The 20,896-nt window shown below is 49.8% G+C and overlaps 1 protein-coding gene across 5 annotated transcripts in view; it reads right to left on the minus strand.

Annotated features, from left to right (window-relative positions):
• Positions 1-20,896, minus strand: part of LOC148823284 (ecotropic viral integration site 5 protein homolog) — a 69,091-nt gene that overhangs the window by 27,418 nt on the left and 20,777 nt on the right. For 3 of the 5 annotated variants that reach the window (XM_088927423.1, XM_088927419.1, XM_088927420.1), the window contains exons 3-14: positions 12,236-12,425; positions 11,141-11,365; positions 10,328-10,402; positions 9,748-9,873; positions 9,162-9,305; positions 8,433-8,522; positions 7,793-7,890; positions 7,292-7,352; positions 6,965-7,018; positions 5,015-5,047; positions 4,419-4,565; positions 482-616 (exon numbers count right to left, since the gene is read on the minus strand). In XM_088927423.1, coding sequence (XP_088783549.1) covers positions 482-616; positions 4,419-4,565; positions 5,015-5,047; positions 6,965-7,018; positions 7,292-7,352; positions 7,793-7,890; positions 8,433-8,522; positions 9,162-9,305; positions 9,748-9,873; positions 10,328-10,402; positions 11,141-11,365; positions 12,236-12,425 — 1,378 coding nt within the window. Of the gene's footprint in view, positions 1-481; positions 617-4,418; positions 4,566-5,014; positions 5,048-6,964; positions 7,019-7,291; positions 7,353-7,792; positions 7,891-8,432; positions 8,523-9,161; positions 9,306-9,747; positions 9,874-10,327; positions 10,403-11,140; positions 11,366-12,235; positions 12,426-12,838; positions 12,912-20,896 lie in introns of those variants that run through there. The other 2 variants (XM_088927422.1, XM_088927421.1) reach the window with 2 other exon arrangements.

Here is a 20,896-nt window from a genome sequence, read left to right on the forward strand (position 1 = left end):
ACCGTGCCGGTTCTTACAGGGCGAGAGGAAAAGGGCATGCTGCTCCTGAAACGAGCACTGGTATCGCCCTGTCCCAGTGAGGTGCAACTGACACAGGAAAGACACGCTGAAGACATGGCCACAGACGCCCGGGCTTGATGTCTAACGCGAGGCACTAAAAAAAACCACACGAGCTCGTTTGCTGTGGTTCTCTCTTCAGGGCAGTTTGCAGAGATGAGCAGTGACTCGCAGAACTGCACGACAGAGTGAAAAGGATTATTATCACAGGACACAGTGCAGGTTCATAAAGGGGGAGCAGTGTCTTTATATTTTTAGGAGGCAAACGGATGTCCCTAAAGATGAGCAGCAAGGAAGACGCCAGCAGTTCAGCGCTCCTACTCTTTCCTGTAAGAGTACACTCTGAAAGAGGTGACCCCCGTCAAGAGGGAGGGTTAACTGAGCTCCCGAGCACAGGGGAGCGCGGCCTGGCGGGTGGCCTCACCTTCTCCATGTCCAGGACCTTGTCCTGCATGTCCTTCAGGGCGCACTGGGACTCGGCCTCCCGGAGGCGGGCCTGGACCAGCTCCCGCTCCAGCTGCAGCACGTACTCCTCCGAGTAGCGGGGGTGGGCTTTGGCCTGGGGGAAGAGGAGCTGCTTGAGGACCGGGCCAGACCGGGCCAGACCGGGCCAGACCGGGCCAGACCGGGCCAGGGTCGCGCGAGTCGTGCTCCCCATTCCGACAGCCTTTCACGGGTAACTGCACACTTCACAGAGTGAGAGAGGTTTCGAGATTTTCCTAAACACACAGCCGGAGAGCTCACAGTAAAAAAACGGATTGCTCCCTGTCAGGGGATTGCTCCCTTCGACGCCGCCTTGCTGATACGAAGGGATGGAGAGAGAGAGTTCAGCAGGGATCTTTCCAGCTAAGTTCAAACTGCACTGCCGTGTAGAAGAAGTTAACTGAAATCTAAAACCATTCTCAACTCAAAGGAGAATCCAGATTTTTGTTTAAGAAGAAAAAAAACGTTGTCGCACGAATGTTGGAAGCCATCACCCACCTTTGCCCGTTTTGTTTCTGCTCTGCAGTAGCAGCAGCAGGGAGCTGACGGACCTTCACTGAAGCCACAGTGCTGGGTGTCGTACAAAACCTGGTCAGGTGAATTACATTTCTGATACAGGGACTGGGAATCCTAATTCAATACGCCGACATGGAAGAGTGCGTCAACTATCCAGACTGACAAGGAAAGACCAGGAAGCACTTCTTTACCCAAAGTGAGGGTTGTGGGAGTCTGGAACAAGCTGCCCAGACAATTCACCAGCAGACCGGCGTTTAAGAACAATGGTTTAAAAAACAGATTCTCCGACAATGGAATGTAAAATTGGTCTGTTTTACACAAGCGTAAATATATTCCATATATAAATGTTCGGTAATAATAATGACAATTTGTTTTCTCTCACACATACTCTTCAGTTTCTTTTCAAAAGACAGTCTGACTGAGCACAATTTATGAAGAGATGATAATGTATGAAATGTTTCATGAATGATGATGGATGCTTTAAAACAAAGAAAACAGCTTTTAATATTTTGTCTGGAAGTACGTGGGGATATAGGACAAGCTCGCCAATGAAACTGTCGCATCAAAGCATGTTTCAGTTTCTTACTAGAACACTAAAAAAAAAATGGAGAAAATCTGCTTCCTGTACTTCTACGATTTCTTTAAAAAGGTTACTGAGGGAAACATCACGTAAAACACTGAGCCACACTAAGCCAACACTACGTTCTGCAAGACATCTGCATACTGAAATAATAAACCCCACTGCAAAGCCAATTGCAAACAGAAACCAGCCTGACCTGTCAGCTCCGGGAACAGGAGTCACTCCTATAAACAGAGATCTCTATTCAGAATTCAACATCATAGGGGGCAGGAGAGAGAGGAGATTCAAAAGGGCAGCAGTAGGCGCCCACAAAAACGTGCCGTCTTGGGGTCGCGCGTGCACGCACACTGGTCGAAGACGCTCGGCCTTCCTTGCAGACAACGGGCTGGGCCTCTGGGAACAGCAGGAGGATCAAGGAGGATCAAGTGTACGAAGCCCAGACCCATCCCCTCCCGGCACCCGTGAGCCTGTGATGAGGATGAGGATGAGGGTTATTCTGGCCAGGGAAGAAAGCGGTCCGTCGCGTGCTCCTCAGGACAGCCACACGCTGTCTACCAGGAGTTCCTAACGTTCTAGCCTGCGAGTGCACACAGCTGTGGAACAGGAGACAAACTCCACATGGAGAACTGGAGGCCGGCCCAGGTCTTTATTTCTGTTAACTGCACTGTCGCTACGTGTTAAACGTTGCCCCACGAGCCTTCTCCACTGAAACCGGCAGTGTCACCCCGATACGCTGCGATATTCAGAGGTGACGTGCGCAGGCAGAGTTACTCCCACGGCTGACTTTCATGGTCCTCTGAAAGCCGGGCAGTGCGCAGACTCCACACGGACATGCAGCGGTGGCAGAGCGCAGGGCCTGGTGTCTGGAAACGCTGGCGTCGCACTGTCCCGGCAGGGAGCAGGCCTGCAGTCGTGCCCACTCCACACCCTCGGGTCCTCCTGGCTTCCTGCTCTAACTGTGTAAGTGGTGGTTTAGGACTCTGTTTAGAGTTCTGTTCTTTTTTTACCCTGACAGGTTCCTGTTCAGTTTAAATAGCGCAGGCCGTGCTCAGCGGGCCATCTGACTGCGTCGGGGAAACGCTGGAAAAGCAGACATTTCGAAAACACGTTTCTCACTTCTTAGGCATGAGCTCTGGCTAAAGTCTTTAAGGACAGAAACATGCATGTTATCCACGTGGAATACTTTGATGGTTTCTGTTAGCGAGACTAAGGTGAGTATTCAGTGAGATATCTGGACAGATGCTTATGATCTTCTAACACTGGAAATCAAACAAGTAGGTCTTCCCTCAGACTGGTACTGATGGTGCCGCTGGGTGCCCGTTCGCGAACAGAGGAAACACTTGCACTGCCCAGCCCATGTGGAAATCCGCCTTTGACGAGACAAACTGGTAGCCTGTCTCCTACTCGTCTTTTCACCTCTAAGCTTCTCTGAAAGTCGACAAAACACCCCCCTCCCTAAACATGAAGACAAATCCAACAAGTCCACAGGAACCGCAGCAGACACAAGCAGCGCATTCAAGCTCACTCATGCAAAAAAACCCAGCAACGAAGGACAAAAGACACACAGATAGAAGACACAGATCAATGGAGCTACTGGAAAGTCAGTAGTCAATCGTTTCTACCTGGGCTGAGTCTTATCTAGAGGCGACCGCAATGACAGAGGTGGATGAGATGTGGAGAAAGACAGAGTTAAGTGTGTCTACAGACACAGGTGATGATGACTGGAGAAGATGCCTACAAAGGAGGTTACTAAGGCAAGATTCATTCTCTCTCAAATATTTCTTCATTGCCGTGTTTCAATAAATCGTGTGCCTCCTGCTTAATGCAGCGTTAATTATCCATAAATGTATGTGGTTACCATTTCCTTTTATGTGCCTGTGGCTGCCGATCAAAATGCAATGGAATTCACAGAGCAGCAACACCAGAGTTTGGACAGACAACCTCAGTCAGTACAACTGTCAACAGTGAGAATGTAAACTATTGCTTTTCAAACCAACTTCACCAAGACAGCCCTTCGCCAGCAGAACAATAATAGGAGTGACAACATCCTGTCCGAAGTACTGGGGAATGACCCAGCACGCGATGCATCTTAGTGTCTAAAAAGTGTAAAGCAGTAGCAGACCAGGCCTTTTCCTCAAAGTGCCGTGCAATGGCAAACAAGGCGAACGTGAGCTAGCCCACAAGAGGAGCTATCACTGGCACATGTGCCTTTCGTGAAACGCCGAAGGCAACAGCAGACTTGGCTAATGTGGTCTGGGACGTACGACACTACCGAACCGAAAGAACAGAGCCAGACTGCAGGTGCACTAAGACGACCTCTAAATGCTCAACGCCGGGACCCAACCTGGTCCTGGAGAAACCTAGCGCGACAGGCGCCGTCAGTCTCCCATCCCTCCCCAGTCTGAAAATACCAGGAACACGTGCGAGCTTTGATCAGTCTGGTGTCAACGGGTTCTGCTCGGGTCACGACTGGCCAGCTGTCGTCCCGAGAGCCACAGGACCCCGATGCTTCAGAACCCGCCTGCTTAGTGGAGTCAGACAGAGACTGTGGCTCTGCTGGACCAGGGCTGACCAACCCCCCCAGTAGCGGAGAAGGTGACGATGCTGATGTCATCACCAACGGAGGGGGACCGAACCGCTCTGCCCTTCTAGGCGGGGCAGCGCGTCTCGGACCGGGGGCAGAGGAAGAGCCCCGATCAGGACGGCTCTCCGGGCCCTGTGTCTGAGGGACAGAGGAAACGGCGACGGCTGTGCACGCTCCCCCCGGTAAGGGGCTCCTTACCCCTTCGTGCCGCTGCTGGAGCTCCCTGATGGTGCTCTGGGCCTGCTCCAGCTGAGCGCTGGCCTCATCGCTCTGCTGTTTGACGGTGGCCAGCTCCCGTTTTATGAGGTAGTTTTCCTCAGCCTCTTGTGCCCTTGTCACTTGTCCCTTGTGACATAATTATGGCGTGAGGATTATCGATGAGTTGCAAAGCAAGGCGGAATCTGGACATTCCTCTATGTGTAAAAGAAGCATGCTGTCTAACAAGTAGGGCTTAATTGGGGAATGGCGGGGATTTTATTTTTAATACTTTGTTTCTTTAAACACAGAATTACAAGGGCATGCGATTGCCTGATTGTTCATGCAAGTTTCAACAATGAGTTCTCACTGATTTTCGAATGGATTTATTCCGCATTTTTAAAAGCAGGGAGGATTACTTCACATCTAACCTAATTCAGATGAAATGTTATACCTAACAGTACAGAGCAGGAGCAATGATGTCTAAGATTGATGGAAACACATGCACATGAAAGGAGAGCCAGCTTTCTCTCTTTTGAAAAAGAGAAAGCTGCAGCATTTCTATTTAACAAAGGCAAAAGGAAAGCATAAAGATATACCTGGATCAATCTATCTGCCAAGGAAGCACTTTCCTATAAAAGGTAAAAACAAAATACACACAGAAGCATAAGAGAGAAAAACCAAAGAATCAATAAAAAGAAGTGACAATATTGATTTTGACATGTTCGGATTTCTTCCTCTTGATTTTCTTAACAGAAGACAGATTGGGTTGAATCGCTCGTGGGCCTGGGCAGCGTGCAATTTGGCCATCAAGGAGGGAGAAAAGGAACAGCAGCCTCAGGATTCAGGAGGGTTAAGTACAGCAGTGAGCAAGGAGCAGAAGTGCGAGGGAAGCAGAGCGCAGGACAGACGTGCAGGGTCAGACGAGAAACCACGCCTCCGTGTCAGTTGGGTACGTGCTGGGGTGCGTCAGTCTGGGTGTGCTCCAGTCACAAGCTCGGCCTTCCAGCCCCCCGCGCCCCTACAAGCCTCGTCCAGCCCAGGAGCGCCCCCTGTCGGCCCCCGGCCCCTGTGCTCGCCATGCAAGGGAGGAGCCCGGTCCCTGCTCCGCCTCCTGCTGCGGAGGAGACTTGTGCTCGTGGCCTCCCAGAGTCTCGTAGGCCCATCGAGTCCCAGACCTGCAATCTCATCGCTGCACGCGCGGCGCTTGGGGACGGCACAGACCGCCTCTCGACCACGCACGCAGGGGAGGCACTGGGGTATGTTCTGGTACGGACAGTCACTCCAGCTCCACAATTAGATTAGGTCATATTTAAAGGGGAACTGCAACGCTACTTTTATACTTCGGGGTCAGAAAGATTCAGCAGCGCATGAGTGCATTTCAAACCACAATAAAAGTAAAATGTGCAGTTACTTGTAAAACCACCTGTTTACATCACAAAACAGACGTGATTTCCCAGTATACGCAGCGCCATGTTCTGTGATTCAGAACGAGGCAACAAAACATCCGGTGATGTGATGCTGCCCTATTACACTGTAAACAGGCAGGTTTGTGAATTTACCTCTTTTAATCCAATAGAAATATTGCTCTCAATTTCAAGGTGGTTTTGCCGATAAATACATTACTTGCAGTGAAATGTCTGCTGCATAACCTGTACTTTTTTTGCTCGTACATCACAATACAATAGTCATTACAGAGACTAGTGAGCAGGAAGGGCCACTTCCACTGGCTATTTGCGTGAACCCTCGCTCTCGCCTGTGGCAAGACCAGGGGGTTTTTGCGACAACAATGATGACCAAATAGTACTTTAACAAAGTCCACAGTCTTAATTCAAAATTTGTAAAAAATTCTGCACCGTCAATATATTTATTTTGTGACCAAGATTTTATAACCGGTCTGAAAAATTGGGACTGCAGTTCCCCTTTAAAGCAAAACATGAGCTACTTTACAGAAGAACTTCAGAACTGAGGGCTGAAGTACTCATATGCCCTAGCAGGCCCGTACTCGACTCCAGGCTTCGTTTGGAATAGAACATTAGTGCAAGTCTGGCCATCAGCAAATGTCGTTTAGTATTTTTAATGAAATCAGCCACATATTATTCCAGCTTACCATGCCAGTGTTACAGTGCTCTGAAAACACTGCCGTTTTAAAAAGGCTGCTAAAATCATAACTGCTGGTTACGATTTCTGAATGCATTTTCAATGGGATAAACAAAACTAAACTCCAGCTACACCAGGTTTCTGGAAATCTTAGAAAACATGGTGATTTTTATTATTAAGCAAATCAACAACAAAAAAACAAGCAAAGCCGACTTTTCCTCAAAATACACAAAAAATGTTGTGCATTGCTCATTAATAAATGTATACTGTGCAAGCCCAGTTAGTGAACAAGACCAGTGTGTCTTAGTTGCCCAAAATAATACACACAGAAGACTAGCATTTTCTTAGTTAGTTACCAGGATACGTGCTGCTGTCTGAGGATTACAGTAAAATAAAAGATGCGGGTTATTTATTCAATACCTGGTCCATACTGGTCTAACAGTACTCACTTTCTCCAGGGTGTCAATGCGCTGCTTCAGCAGTCGGTTCTCCGTGCGCAGTCTCTGGAAGACAGAGGCTCACGTGAGAGAAACGGATGAACATGACAGGCCGAGCCAGTACACTGGGGCGTCTCCTCTACAGGTCAAAGAGGCTTGGTCCCCAACCCATCTCCTGGGCTCCGTCTGTGCGCAGCGCACACACACTTCTCGGAGCAGCCGGGGATCTCTCTCGAAGGAGTGCAAATCTTCACCCACTTTCTGAACCAGGGCTGCTCCTAACAGCACAGTACAGGAACACAAGTGCCCATCGGCTTGTGAGGCCCTCACCAAACTTACCTTGATTTCAACTTGTTCTTCCATCTCCTTAGTTTTTATGGTAGTGTATTCCTTCTCTAACCTGAAAAACAGCAGCGCACAGCTAAGGTAACTAAACCGTAGCCTGACAGGAAAGCCATTATAATTAGAGCAGACCCCATCTCACACTAAGACAGTCACTCTCTCCGCAATGCAAGACTCTCACACTTCGCTTCATTTCCACAACCCGGACAGGCTGAATGAACTGACTGTGGTCATGAACAGAGAGTACCGCGAATACAGGTATTCAAGAGGCACGCGGCCCTTCAGGATCAACAGTGCATCATGAACCAGAGGGCACAAGTGGAAACTACATGGAAGTGCATTTAGACAAGGGGCACTTCTTTACAAAAAGGCTTGTGGGGGTGTGGAACAAGGCACTCATCAAGGAAGGGCTGGGTAAGTCTTTGTTCTCACGGCTCTGTTCTTTCACAGGGCTGCGAGCTCCTGAGGAAGCTCTGGGCGGCGATGACAGACACTTACTTCTTCATTTTCTTGGCGTTGTATTTGACTTGAAACGCAGCCTGGATCACCTTGTCTGGCCCGCTGTCCAGCTGGTGCGGGATGACCTTCTGGAAGTACTGCAAGACAGCGGGACATGAGCTCGGCAGACCGCTGACCAGTCCCTCGCACCGGTGCACATGGCCACAGCCAGCTGCACGCACACCGAGCCTCCAGCTGGGGGCGCCACAGCCACAGCCTTCAGGGAGCGACTCGCTACAGAACGAACTGAAGTTTAACTCTTACTGTGCCTCTCGTGAGAAGAGCAAAGCAGGCCTTGCTCAGAATATTGGAGAGGCTTGTTTTTGCCACACAAGGTCTGCTCTTCCTGTGCTTTCCTTTTTTTATCCTTCCACAATCCTGACATTCAAGCGTGCCACAGATCCAATTCTAGAGAGGCAGAGAGTGAGAAAGGGATCGGCTCTCTCCTTTCAGGAGATAACACTGTGAGATGTAACCCGCCTAACAAAAACAGAAATAATGCCAGCAAAAGGAAGGCATTTCTTGGACTCAAAGTTTCCTCCCGGTAGATGTAAATGTGGGCTTCAAAAATGTTTGTGCAGTAAAAACTACAGCATCTTGTCACAAAATCCTTATTGTTTAAGAAGAAATTATGTCTTACCTGTAACATTCCCTCCATGTCAAGCTGCATGAGTTCTGCTTGATTCATTTGCAGGATAGCTAATCCAACACGGAACACAATCTCTAAACCCTGCCGAGAAAGAAACGCACAGTGATGTTAACCGTTAAGCAGGGAGCTGCGTCAGCACACACAGGCTGCAAAGGAAAAGCCTAAGCCTACGCCACAGCCGAAATGTTGTGTCTCTTTTCTTTCCCTTTCAGCATGGAATGAACCTTGAATGTTAACAGTGCCTTACAAAATTAGATGCAATGATGCACCTCGGAGTCAATTACTTTTGTCTGCCAGCAGGTGGCCACCTCTGCCTTTGAGCTGATGACAGCAGGCCTCTCCACTCCTGAAGCCTGGCATGGCAGACACCTGTGCTGAACATGAGCTTCCTGATTGCTCAATGACTGACAACAATCCTTTCTCTCGGAAAAAAATGGGATATTAACCGCAGGCTAAAAAAAAAACCAAGCAGCAGAACTGAAAAAAACCCCCAAGTGAATTGTATTTGGATGTAGCGAAAACAGTGATATTGCACGTCTATAATCCGATTAAAAGAGAGAGAGATGGATTTCTGAGAGTCAATGGACCAGAATGTGCTTGAGCTGCTATGAGCCTGCACACTGTGGCCGGCCTTCTTGCTCTCAAGAGACATGGGCCTGTTCCCTCGAGGATCTGTAGCCAGAGCTCCAGCCACCCGGCACAGCAGGATCACAGACTCACCTCACACATGAAGACGTCAAAGATCCTGGTGGCCACGGACAGGGGGAAGGAAGTGAGGAAGATGGTGAGAAACCAGGAGGAGGCGTACATGGAGGTGTGGAAGCTCTGGGCCTGAAAGTGCACGTGCAGCTCGGGGAGCTGCTCCTGGAGAGACACGCGGACAGTCAAGAGCGCAGCCCGGGGACGCCGGCCGCAGGACTCGCGCGCAGCCCGTGCATGCCATACTGATGACAAAAAGCAAAGCACCCGAACGCTCACTTCACGTCTGAAAACTGAACCCAAAAAAGGCACGAGCTTGAGCTATCCCCCACCAGCTTTTGCCTATGGTATGAGAGGATGCCACTAGCAAAAACCTGAAATGGATCAAACTGCTACATAGTGGGAGTTTGTGTGAGGGGGGGCATTCTGCTCATGTCACAGGCACCCCTTTACAACAGCTTGGAATCCGGACTTGCAGTGGTTCAGAACAGCCCTTTACAGCAAAGCAACTCCACATTTAGCCCGAGTGCCCCCCGTGCAGATCTTCCCTGTGCAATGGTCGAGCTGCTGTGCCCAGAATGCTCGAGCTCGCAGGTCTTCACCTTACCTGAATCATGCACTCAAACTGGTACATGCAGAGCCCCAGCTCCGCCATGCTGGGTTTGAAGAGCTCTCTCAGCCGGTAGTCTTGCATTAGTTTCACAAACACACAGAAGGCTTCCTCTTCTGGCATCTGCGTGGAGAGAGCACACAAACGGGCTTCAGTACTCTTCATGCCCCCCAGTCCTTACGACAAAGGAGGCTTCATGCCTCCAGACACAGCCGGCTGTGTGTTTCGGATCTGGGCACCGATATCTCATAAAACAATTCAGCGCCTAAGAAAGCAGCTCTAATGTAGCCACTAATTTCAATCAATTCTGTGAGTAAACTGCACTGCAGTTGCAGAAACATCAGACATCTGTGCATAGTTGGGCTTTAGACAGGACTCTGTTTATTTAAGATTACTAAGGGAAATGGAGCGAATTGCAAGCGTCTTCCTGATTATTCTTTAGCATACTTGATCGCTTTTAATCACCCTTTCCTTTGAAAGCAAAACCATGCACAAGTGTGGGAAATCCTGAGCTTCAGAAAAACTCCCAAATCTTGAAAGGACGAAACACACATGAAGCACAAGGACGCTTTCTCACCTGCATGAGCAGCAGTCCGACAATGAAAGCACTCCCTTGGCAGTAGCCAACCTCCCGGTCAACCAGGGAGTAAGCCTGCAAAGACAGGACAGGCCCACAGGCATGTGAGTGTGGGAAACAGCCGCACACATGTCCACACCCCGTCTCTCCTAAACCTGCGCCCGAGACACAGCAGAAACTGCTCCGCAGCCGGGCTGCTCTCGAGCTGCACAGGTTACAGCTGTGGCTCTTGGGGAGGGAGCCCAGCTGGCTTTCCGTTTGCCACCTCAAAAACTGGAATTGCAAAAAAATGTAATGTAGACATGCATTTAAAAAACTTTTTTTTATGTGAATTATAGAAAATCCTTACGGCAGAGGCTAGCCTCGGTAGCACATTACTTAAAAACAGTTCATAGAGGATGGCAGAAAAAGACTTCTTTCCCTTTGGTGCAATCAAAGAGTTCTTCTTGAGGACAGACAGGACATGATGGAGTATATTCAATGGCAATAAGCAGTTTACATTCATTGCAGATACAGGGAGGAGGACTAAATCTGGTGTTCCACTAGGTGGTGCTATATATTATTGAGGCACAACCTCTTGTTGGGAAGGCATGTGGTTACCACTAATACACAGCGCCACCTAGTGGCAATCCACAGATGGTCCTCCACCCTACACTTGCGAATCCTGTGGCTAGAGCCTGAAAATAAAATTAAAACGTCTTTTCACATTTAAAAAAAAAAAGAGCTGCAAACCACACAGAAACACAGGAAAAGGAACTGGAGTCACCAAAACGTGGCCTTAAGGGTTGAGGGCCAATCCTCTAGAGCCCTGACCTTCATGACGTTGAAGAGCACCTCCTGCCCCAGGCTGTCCTTCTCCTTGAAGAACTCGTGCTCGGGGTAGGTCCGCGCGATGTCCCTGCGGATGAGCTTCTCGCAGGGCGACGTCATCTTCAGCAGCTCGGAGTACTGGTCCTTGATGGGCATGCTCTGCGCGTTGCACAGCAGCTGCCAGACGATGGCCCTGAAGTGGTGGGGGATCCCCTTCCTGACGAGCTCCTGCACGGAGAGGGACGCGGCCAGCGTTAGCGAGGTCAGCCGCGCCGCGAGCCGGCAGGAACGCGTGCACCCTAGCCAGCTCCGCGGCTGCAGGGGCTGCCACCTTTCATGAAGCGACCGCGGTATTTTAAAGAAGTGATTTATAAGGGGGAACCAGGTCTCCTGTCAGGCCTCTGATGCCGTACCACCGTCTAGTACCCGTCTGAGCGCCTGGACATCTTTGTCAAGAGTCAGGCCTCTGATGTGGCTGAGACACTGCTTACACCACAGCTGACAGAGAAGACACTCCGGACACAATATGAAGTGACCCGCCCAGACAAATCCATAAGCAAAATGTACAAATCTAGTAAACATGGATACAGGGAAAAATGGCTTTGGCTGCTGTTAACATCCAGAGACATGTGGAAGATTACGAATGGAAACACAATAACACAGCACTGAGCCAGGGTGTCACAGAGGCCTGGAAATAAGAGTGCGTCTCCAGATGAGAAGGGGGCTTTTGTGTCTTCTGACAACAAATCTGAAAACACCAGGACTTGGCCTCAGGGACATGACTGGATCACAGGACTCGAGTCACGAAGCAAAAACTCAAGCGCTGGCAAAGAGGAAAGGAGGAGGTGACCCGAGGCAAGACCGTGTGGACAGAAGCAGCTCAGCAGGGCAGCCAGCTCACAATGGTGTTCCTCTGTAACCATGGGGACCAAGACCCAACACTGCTCCTCTGAAGAGCGCAACAACCGAATCTGCTGAAACGCAGTCCTGCTTTCGGTTCCGGGCTGGAGTGGGACGTCTGCAGCGGACCGGGACCAATGCCGGAGAGAGCTTCTGCGCCGCTCCCCGCCCCTCCCCCTCTTCCTCCACGGGCCTCACCTTGAGCTGCTTCTCCTTCTTCTTGCGCACATCCTCCCACTCGTTGACGACGCGGCCCCAGAGGATCCAGGAGTCCTCCTCCAGGTGGCCCAGGTTGCTGGAGGCCGAGGAGCTGGACACCAGCGAGGAGCCGCTGTTCCTGCGGGAGCCGTTGACCGAGCGCAGGGACTTGCTGTCCGTCTCCAGGAGCCTGCGGGGCAGACGGCACGCGTTACAATCCAGGGCTCCCTGGCGGCCAGCCGGGGACCCGCGCCGTGCAGTCCCACTGCTGCTGCCCTTAACGAGCCAGACCAGCGGCTCACTGGCTGCACTGGTCCAGCTCAGCGGTTGCTTTAAAGAGAACTCCCCTGCTGTCCGGCACAAGGACCGGACACCCCAGTGCAGACTGGCAAGGCCTAGAAACATTCCCCACGCCAGAGTTTGGGACTTCGCAGGTTCCCCCAAAAAAAGCAAAGCCCTTTAGTTGAAATCTGCTTCAAAACCATTTAAAAGGATGATCTCAAACTTCAACTGGACAGAATAAAGCTACGCAGTAGTTTTGTGTTGCACACTGAAATAAAGCAGAACCCAGCACCGGTGGTGTAATGTACAATATTCACCTACCTTAGGTAGTCCATCAGCATGATCTACGCTTCCTGACCCCACACGAACAAACAGAACTTGAATTCAGTCAAGCCACGCATGAGATTTCACTAAAGTAAATGTCTGTGGCGAACGTCAGTACTGTCAAAGTTACCCCTGAAGACGGTACATTCTGCATCAGCCCTTTTGCTAAAAATCCAAGAAACTTCCTCTCTCGAAGCTTTTGTAGTTTAGTTTTCTATACCATTTCCTCTTTTCTAATCGATTTTCTGGATGGACATGAATATCCAGTTTCGGCAGGGGCAAACTGTATACTGCACCTCCAGCATGAACAGAGACCTTTATCACAGCACAGGAGAACCTGGCCCTGTGCGCCGGAGGCGTTTGTTATGACTCGTCTGGTACAATGGCTATGACATTAAAATGTTCCAGTAGGAGCACAATAAATACCCAAACACCTACCATCTGCTCTAAGCATCAAAAGTTCAAGTTTAATGACCTATAGGGATCATTTCTGGCAAACAAACTGCTGTCTTGGGAAGACATCATTAAAAACAACATAAATCAACTCTTCCACAGCAGGCCGCCCACTGAAGCTCAGCAGGCGTGAGCCTGGTCAGTACCGGGATGGGAGACGTCCCGGGAAAGCTAAGGCTGCTGCTGGAAGAGGTCAGTAGGGGGGCGCTCACCCTGCGGTCTGTGTGGGTCCGAAAGCCCCAGTCTAATGAGTGCGGCTGCACACTGGTGGTGGTAGAGCGGACGTCCCATCACCTGTAATGAGCTTTGAGTGGAGCGTCCAGAAAAGGGCCATGTAAGTGTAAGGATTATAAATACAGCATCTAATTTGCTTGGATGTTAGTAACTACTGGCCTGCCAACAGTAGAGCATCCACCTCAACAACATGGCTGGGCAACTCACTCCACACTCCCACCACCCTCCGTGTATCGAGGTGCCTCCTTTCGCCTAGTTCACAGATTACACCTCTATTTCCAGCAATACATTCACTCAGAGAAAACGCATCCCCCAAACTACACGTTTGTAGAGCTCCTTCAACTGGTTTTGGTCTTGACAAATATGCCAGTGGCTCTCCAGGCTGCTCCACTTCCCAGCTCCCCAGGGGGCCAACAGGAGCCCCACACAGATCAGGCAAAGGTGCGACAGACCCCCCCCTCCCCCCCCTTTGTGAAAAGAGCCGACGCAACGCCGGAAGCCCACCAGAAAGACCGCTACGGCTGCTGTGAGCGCTAAGCAGCGTGTGCGTATTGGAATCACACTCTACCGCCGCTGTGCCAAGCCTCAAGACAGCTGGAGCACCAGGAACCGAGACACCTTCCGGCCCCGTGCTGGATGAGAGGACACTGTCACTACACTGCGCCCGGCTTTAAGGGCTGGGAATTCGGAGGCTTACGGACAAGCCCGGCCACACAGGGATGCGGATGCAGGAGCCTCTCGGAGTCATCCCGCATCCCGCGACACTCAAAGGCACCTCTGAGCAACACCACTTCAGTGCTGCAATAAGAGCGATGAGCCTGCGAGACAGAGCCAGAGGTCCCAGCCCCGGGCTGCTCGTCTCACGGTGCCCTGTGCTTGGCTGAGGTCACACAAACAAGATTAAGCCTAAAAAGACGTCTCCCAAATCAGCCGTGATTAGCGTGGCTAACATGCAGCGCAAACTTCCAGAGAGATGGCAACAATGGGTTTATGTTTGACAGAGAGACAGGCTGATTCACCAGCTCTGCACTCCTGACCCAAAGGGAAGGGGTTTTCATCCTCAATCTTCCTACAGCAGTGAAAAAAAAACCCACAGCGCGACAATGAGGTGTTATTAGCCCGACACTCTTGCAGTCTGCTTGTCCAGGCTACACTTCCCCCCCCCTCAGCTCTGTGCCGGTCAGCCACGATGGGCGCAGCGCGGACATGGGAACTCGATACCCCCACGAGCAGCCTCTGTGGAACCGGCGAAGCAGCCGCAGGGAGCTGCTTCTCCAGAAAAAGAGAAACCCGATCTCGGAAACTGCTGGTACACGTTTCGTGACAGCGTCACACTAGTGCCAGCACAGTAGGGGGTTGCGTCCAAAAGACAGAACAGCTTCTCTCAGAAAGACAAAGGCTCTTTGACAGCGTCTTTTAAACCGCAGAGAAAGCATTTCACACTGCAAAGAGACCTGTTGTCCAATAGCATTGGCTTTCTCTGTGTTAAAACCGTTTCCCAGGTCATTATAGTCTAGTGCGGTTAAAAAGGAGAGGATCTGACATCGAGCTGAAGCAACCCTCCTCTGTGTCACAAGGACGTCCATGTGAGGCCGATGTTCTTTCTCAGGTGGTGGCGTTGCCGACCCCGATACCCTGCAGCAGGGGCACCGCTGAAACAGCCTCAGGACAACGCGTCTCGCAGGTCATTACAGCACATCAATGTCAGTTCCCAAGTGTGCCACCGGCGAGATGTACTGCCATCCCAACATTTTTATTTTTACGCATAGTGTCTTGCTGGGAGCTCTGAAAGCACTGCAGGCCTCATTTGAGCTGGTTACTTAGAAAAGAAAAATGGAAAATTTCAGACCTATGCAACTATTAAACTGGAGAATGCAAATGCATTTTCTGATTTATGGGTTACAAAAGGATTTTACTCAGGGAGAAATAGTCTACTACCTTACAGGACAAGAGAACATAGTTGTGTAGCTATCAACTGACAGTATTTTCCCTTGAGTCTCCTACAGCTCATAATGGGGAGTACAGTTCACTTCAGAAACACCACTAAGCAATGTGCTCAACAAGACTTACGGAACCGCGTATCCTGAGTGCTATTAAGCCAAGGCTGTGCAGATCAGATGGCCTCGTCTGAACCGCACGGAGATGCATCAGCCTCTACAAGGGGAAATGAGATGTTTCACCCTCCTTCACGCTCTGCTGGGTGAGCTTTCACGGTTTCGCTTGGGAGTGTTCGCGCTGTTCGCAGCTACCCGAGCCGCCAACAGCTTCCTTTACCCAAAAGGTCTGTTTTTGAATAACAGAACCCCACCGCATTTCATTCACGGCAGATAATGCATTGCTCAGGAAGTTTTTTGTGCATTTGTCATTTACTAAAAATAAACATGGATATTTTTTAATAAGAACACAAGTGGTGGCAGACAGAGTGAAAACAATCAGTCTGCGCTGACCCGCTTGGACAGCCTCTGCTTTGGCTGACCCGCTTGGACAGCACACACTGGACAGTCCGTCACGTGTAGCCAACCGATCCACAAATGCACAAACCTAACGCCTGCACATAATCTGCAGCACTGTGTCTTTAAGAGTGCACAGCCCCACAGAATGCCTTGGGCTCAAGCAGCATTAAATAGCTGCATATGTTAAGCTTTTTATTAGCCAAATTTAGCAATGCAATCCCATGATTAAAATGTCGATCATGTTCTGTTTGGGCTGCACTCTGTCCTGAAGTTGTCCTCCAGGGGGATGGACCTCCAGCACAGGGCCTGTTCCAATGGAGAAAAAAGGCCACATTGTGTCCTTCATCCGTATTTTTTCACAGTGAACTAAATTCTTCACAAGCAGCCCTACAACCAAAGAAAAAGAAGGATTTGCAGAAACAGGAACGGCTTTATAAAGGACATGGCGGGTATGTCACAAGTCTCCCACTGAACAGCTATCCTGAGAAGCAGCTGTAGGTGCTGTAACACCTGATCCTGCACAGGTGCATCTGACAGCCCCCTGCCATCACACCATCCTGAGCAAACACCCACCTTTCAGCTTCAGCACAGAGCCCCGCAGGAAATAGCATTTTGGAATACGGTTAAAAACACACCATTTTTCTTTCAAAAGGCATTACATTGCTTAACCAGATAAGATTCCTGGAAATTAAGTCTTCAGTGTCATTTTTGCTGTGAAGACACTATTCTGCACTTTCTGGGTGCAACATTCAGCCAGGATTTCCATTTCCAACTCCACGCCTAATGAATAGGCCTAAGATCTTCTTACAGAGGCAATGAAAACCACTATGTATAGAAGAACACTGAGCTGCAATGTGCTGAAATTAATTTTTGATGTACCTTGGGTTCACCAATTGTTTGGGAAGTCAACTAAAATCCATTCTTACCACATATGCAACATCTGGGCAGTAAATTGAAGAAGACTTCTTCTTCAAAACAAGTGCACAATTTTTAATAACACCTCACGTGCTACAAAGTGCTTCTGTAGCTCAGCTAAGATCCACATCTGGGTTAAAACAGTAGAGGCTCTGCACATGTTCATGAGAAGCCCAGGAACAAGCGCACAAGCAGCACAGACGAGCACAGACCTCGCAGAACCGCACAGCATCCAGGGGTTTGAAAACTAGCAAAAGTACAACAAATCCATCAGAACTCATTTACACGAACAAACTTTTTAGAATTCTACAGAAAGATGTTAGGAAGGGGTTTTCTCTTTTTTAAAAAAAAAAAAGCTTAGAAACCAAAACCGAAGACGCTGTTACATTTTCTGTGCTGGAATGTTCTTGTCCAGGCCATGTCATTCAAAGCAACAACACACGTCGCAATTAAGAGTAGAAGAGTGCAGACTCAGGCCAAGTAAGGGTTAATCCTGTACTTGGTCCTTGTCTTGGAAACAAATATTGTTTCAATTATTCACTCAACACCAAGCATTACAGCTAAAAACCAAGTATTTTTTCCCCACCACCTATCCTATATCCTAAAAACCTTCCATAGCAATAAAACGGTGAAATTCACAAGGCCTCCACGCTGGCCTGTTTTCCTGCTGCAGTCTGGCTTCTCTGGCAATTATTTACCAGCAGTCGAACAGCAAAGAGCAGCACCGCCGTCAGAAGACGAAAGTCTGCATTTCCCCTGAGGAACCGCGAAGGAAATTCCAACAGCACCGCAAGAGTGGCCGGGGAGGCCTTCAGCGGGCCCGGAGCAGGAAGAGTCGGCGCCGACGTTTCGCCTTCGCTGCCCCGCTGGGGGGGGGAGACCGCCGTGGGGCTTACCGTGGGGCGCTCATGGCTCTCCTCGCCGTCTCGCGGACCGGGCCCGGACCAGGGAGCAGTGGCACGCTCGCTCGCGCACTGCTCTTATCAGGAGCCAGGGCAGGGCAGGGCAGGGCAGTGCCAAGGCCCTTCTCCAGCTCTGTCCCCCGCCCCGCGCCTTCACAGCACAATGACCTTTCCCCTGGCCTGGAGCAACGGCAGCTCCTCGCAGGAGACGAAACGAAGCACTAGGACCCTCCGCTCTTCCCTGCCACGGCTCACTTCCACATTTTGGTCTAGGCAGTCGTCGGCCTCATTTAGCAGACCTAATTACCAGAGCGCCGCCTCAAAAACGCCCACGCTAATAAATAAAAGCAACCTATATCTAGAGCAGCACCGTTTTTAGAATTTGAGAACTCCAATACAAAATTCAACACCCCCCTAAGATGGCTCAAGCTGTGAGATGACGGGCCTGGTTCAGGAAGTATTTTGACCCCAGCATTTATGTTTGACGGCGTGTAACCCTGCATTCTCGCACAACGGGACTTTGGACGGCTCCACTGGGCCTGCGCAAGAGGATAATGAGCAGGGAACTTCAGCTGCCTTAAGGGCACCACAGAATTCAAATGCACTGCTAACTTTACAGTTCCTAAGTGCCAAAAGAAAGCGAGAGTGGCTCAAACGTGGCGTTTTCTGTCTCTAGCGATCACAGAGAAGCATGGCCTATATCTCATCACAAAGAAAGCTGGGTTTCCTCCTGAAGGCATGTTGCCATCTTAGTCCTGCCCTGGCAGGAGGGAACAGCCTCGCAGGTCCAGAAGCACCCCGAAATCCTACAGCCTCGCAGGTCCAGGAGCACCCCGAAATCCTACAGCCTTGCAGGTCCAGGAGCACCCCAAAATCCAGGTCCTCCTCCGGGAATACAGAGGAGTTCCAAAGCAATCTGTGTAGCAAATCTACACCAACCAGGAAAATCAATATTCATCTTCAGACATGTGCAGGAAAAAAATATACTGTACTCGTCCAATTCCAAATTCAATGTCAGTCCTACTTCAGATTGTTGAGTAGGATTTCTTTTTAGACGAAGACATGCATTCCTTTGAGATTACTTGAACTCATACAGGCGCTGCTCCTTTTGGTAATTATCTCTCCAGACACACTGAAAGTAATCAATTTCTCAGGGCGAAGCAAGTCCCTTTAAGTCTGTAATTATAGTTTTGCTGAATAGACCACACTTAGGAAAGGCACGAACTATGCATCACCGTGAGTCATACTTAAACAGAAGCAAAGAATCCTTACGGGCAAACCTTAAGGACAGAGTGCAAACTCTGCACACAGAGCACACCCGATGCACAACAGCAGACGCTAAAACTCTCAGACTGACAGCTGTTACACTTAGAACAATAGGAGGGTGAACAAGTAAAACAGTAATGAGAGCTCTTCCGGGGGTGAGTGCAAGAATTGATTCAAGACACACAAACTCCACTTTACAATACAGTAAATGGCTTTTTCCATAAAGACACTGAGGGAGTCCTGCTAGCACTGAGAAGTTAGAACCAGTCACTCCAATATCCTGTGCAATATCCAACTGTCAGGAGAGCATCCCTAACTCACACTGAAGGGAAGAGGCACAGAAACATGATTGGAAAACTGGAAAGGCACCATGCAACACTGACTTTAAAAGATGTCTGACACAGGTGCTGCACTGACTTGTCTACTGATCTGAAGACTTCAGCGCTGAAACCTTTCAAAACGCGAGAGGCAATTGTTCGTTTTATACAACCAAACCTCTGATCCGCTTTTGCAAATGTTTCCAAAGTGCCTGGAAAATACAAACCAAAGGCCATGTAGTACAAAATCTGTTCTTCTTCCACATTGTGAACAGCTGAAGGAAAACAAAGAGCTGCGCCAGTTATCACACTAAGGCAGAAAACGCTGAGTGACAGAACCCAGCGGCCTACGCATTCTGGTGATTTACAGCCAAGAGCAGGAAGATTTTTTAAGCGCTTCCCCATATAAATGGAGAACAAATTTCTATAATTGCAGAACCTTCTTGGCCAGTATTCCACCCACGAGTGCAATACAGCAGAGCCATCATGTTCTATAAACGTCAGGGGGAAAAAAAACCGACTCCTGCGTTGAAGACACCGGATAACACTTTCAACTAGGCTTTGCTTCCTCCTGTACCTACAGACACAAGCTCCCTCACAGCACTCCTCGTGCTGAAGGCCCACACACACACACACCTGCCCAGCTTTCTTCCACCTGATCCCTCAGTTGTCTTAATAACAGGAGTCATTTGAACTGTTTGATTTGCTTCAGCTTTTCCACTAGCAGAAAGGCTAGTGTGTATGGTGGTGGTGGTGGGGGGGGGGGGGAATCCGTTGCTCCAATGCAGCAACTTAATAGTTGAATTATGGCTTCAATTAAGTAATTAAACGAGGCAGGATTGAAAAACGGGACGGGGAGCCCCCCAAGACATCACTCCCATGGGGCACAGTAGCCGAATGATGCTGAGCACCTGATCCTCTTGCAGTCGAGGCTGGTAAACCAATCCACTCATCCGGACAGGCAACAGTACCACCCAACCGACACAGAACGATACAGGAATAAAACCGAGGCAGAGGACTCTCAACTCTTTTACTCAGCCATACGCTTTAAAATAAGTCCTGTTCACACCCGGAGTTACACATAGCACAGAACTTCACAATCAGGAAAGTGTGAAATAAGAAGAATCAAATTTCAATACACAAGGGAGGAGCCAGCAGATGACTGACCTTTCCTAAACCTCAAGACATCTGCTAAGAGGGGCCCTCATCTGTGTTCCCCGGTGACCGGGGAAGCGGGCTAGACACCGCCCCCCCAGCTCTCCGGAGCTGCCACAGATGAACAGGTGGGTGAAACAGCTGGACACCAGCTGGCTGTGTCCGAACGGGCTGCTCCTCACCACGGCAACAGGCCAGAATCCAGCCCACTGCTGTGCTTCTCCAGCCATCAACCAGTGGCCATTCATCAGCCCAACGAGCTCATGAGCTAATTCATCCCAGGATCTCATCCCCTCGTGATCAACTCTAGTCAAGACTAAAAAGCTCTCAATAACCGAGAAAGAAAGTTCTTAAATCAGG

Source organism: Atractosteus spatula, chromosome 11 (genome assembly GCF_055471065.1).
Source record: "Atractosteus spatula isolate fAtrSpa1 chromosome 11, fAtrSpa1.hap1, whole genome shotgun sequence".
Classification (NCBI taxonomy): Eukaryota; Metazoa; Chordata; class Actinopteri; order Semionotiformes; family Lepisosteidae; genus Atractosteus; species Atractosteus spatula.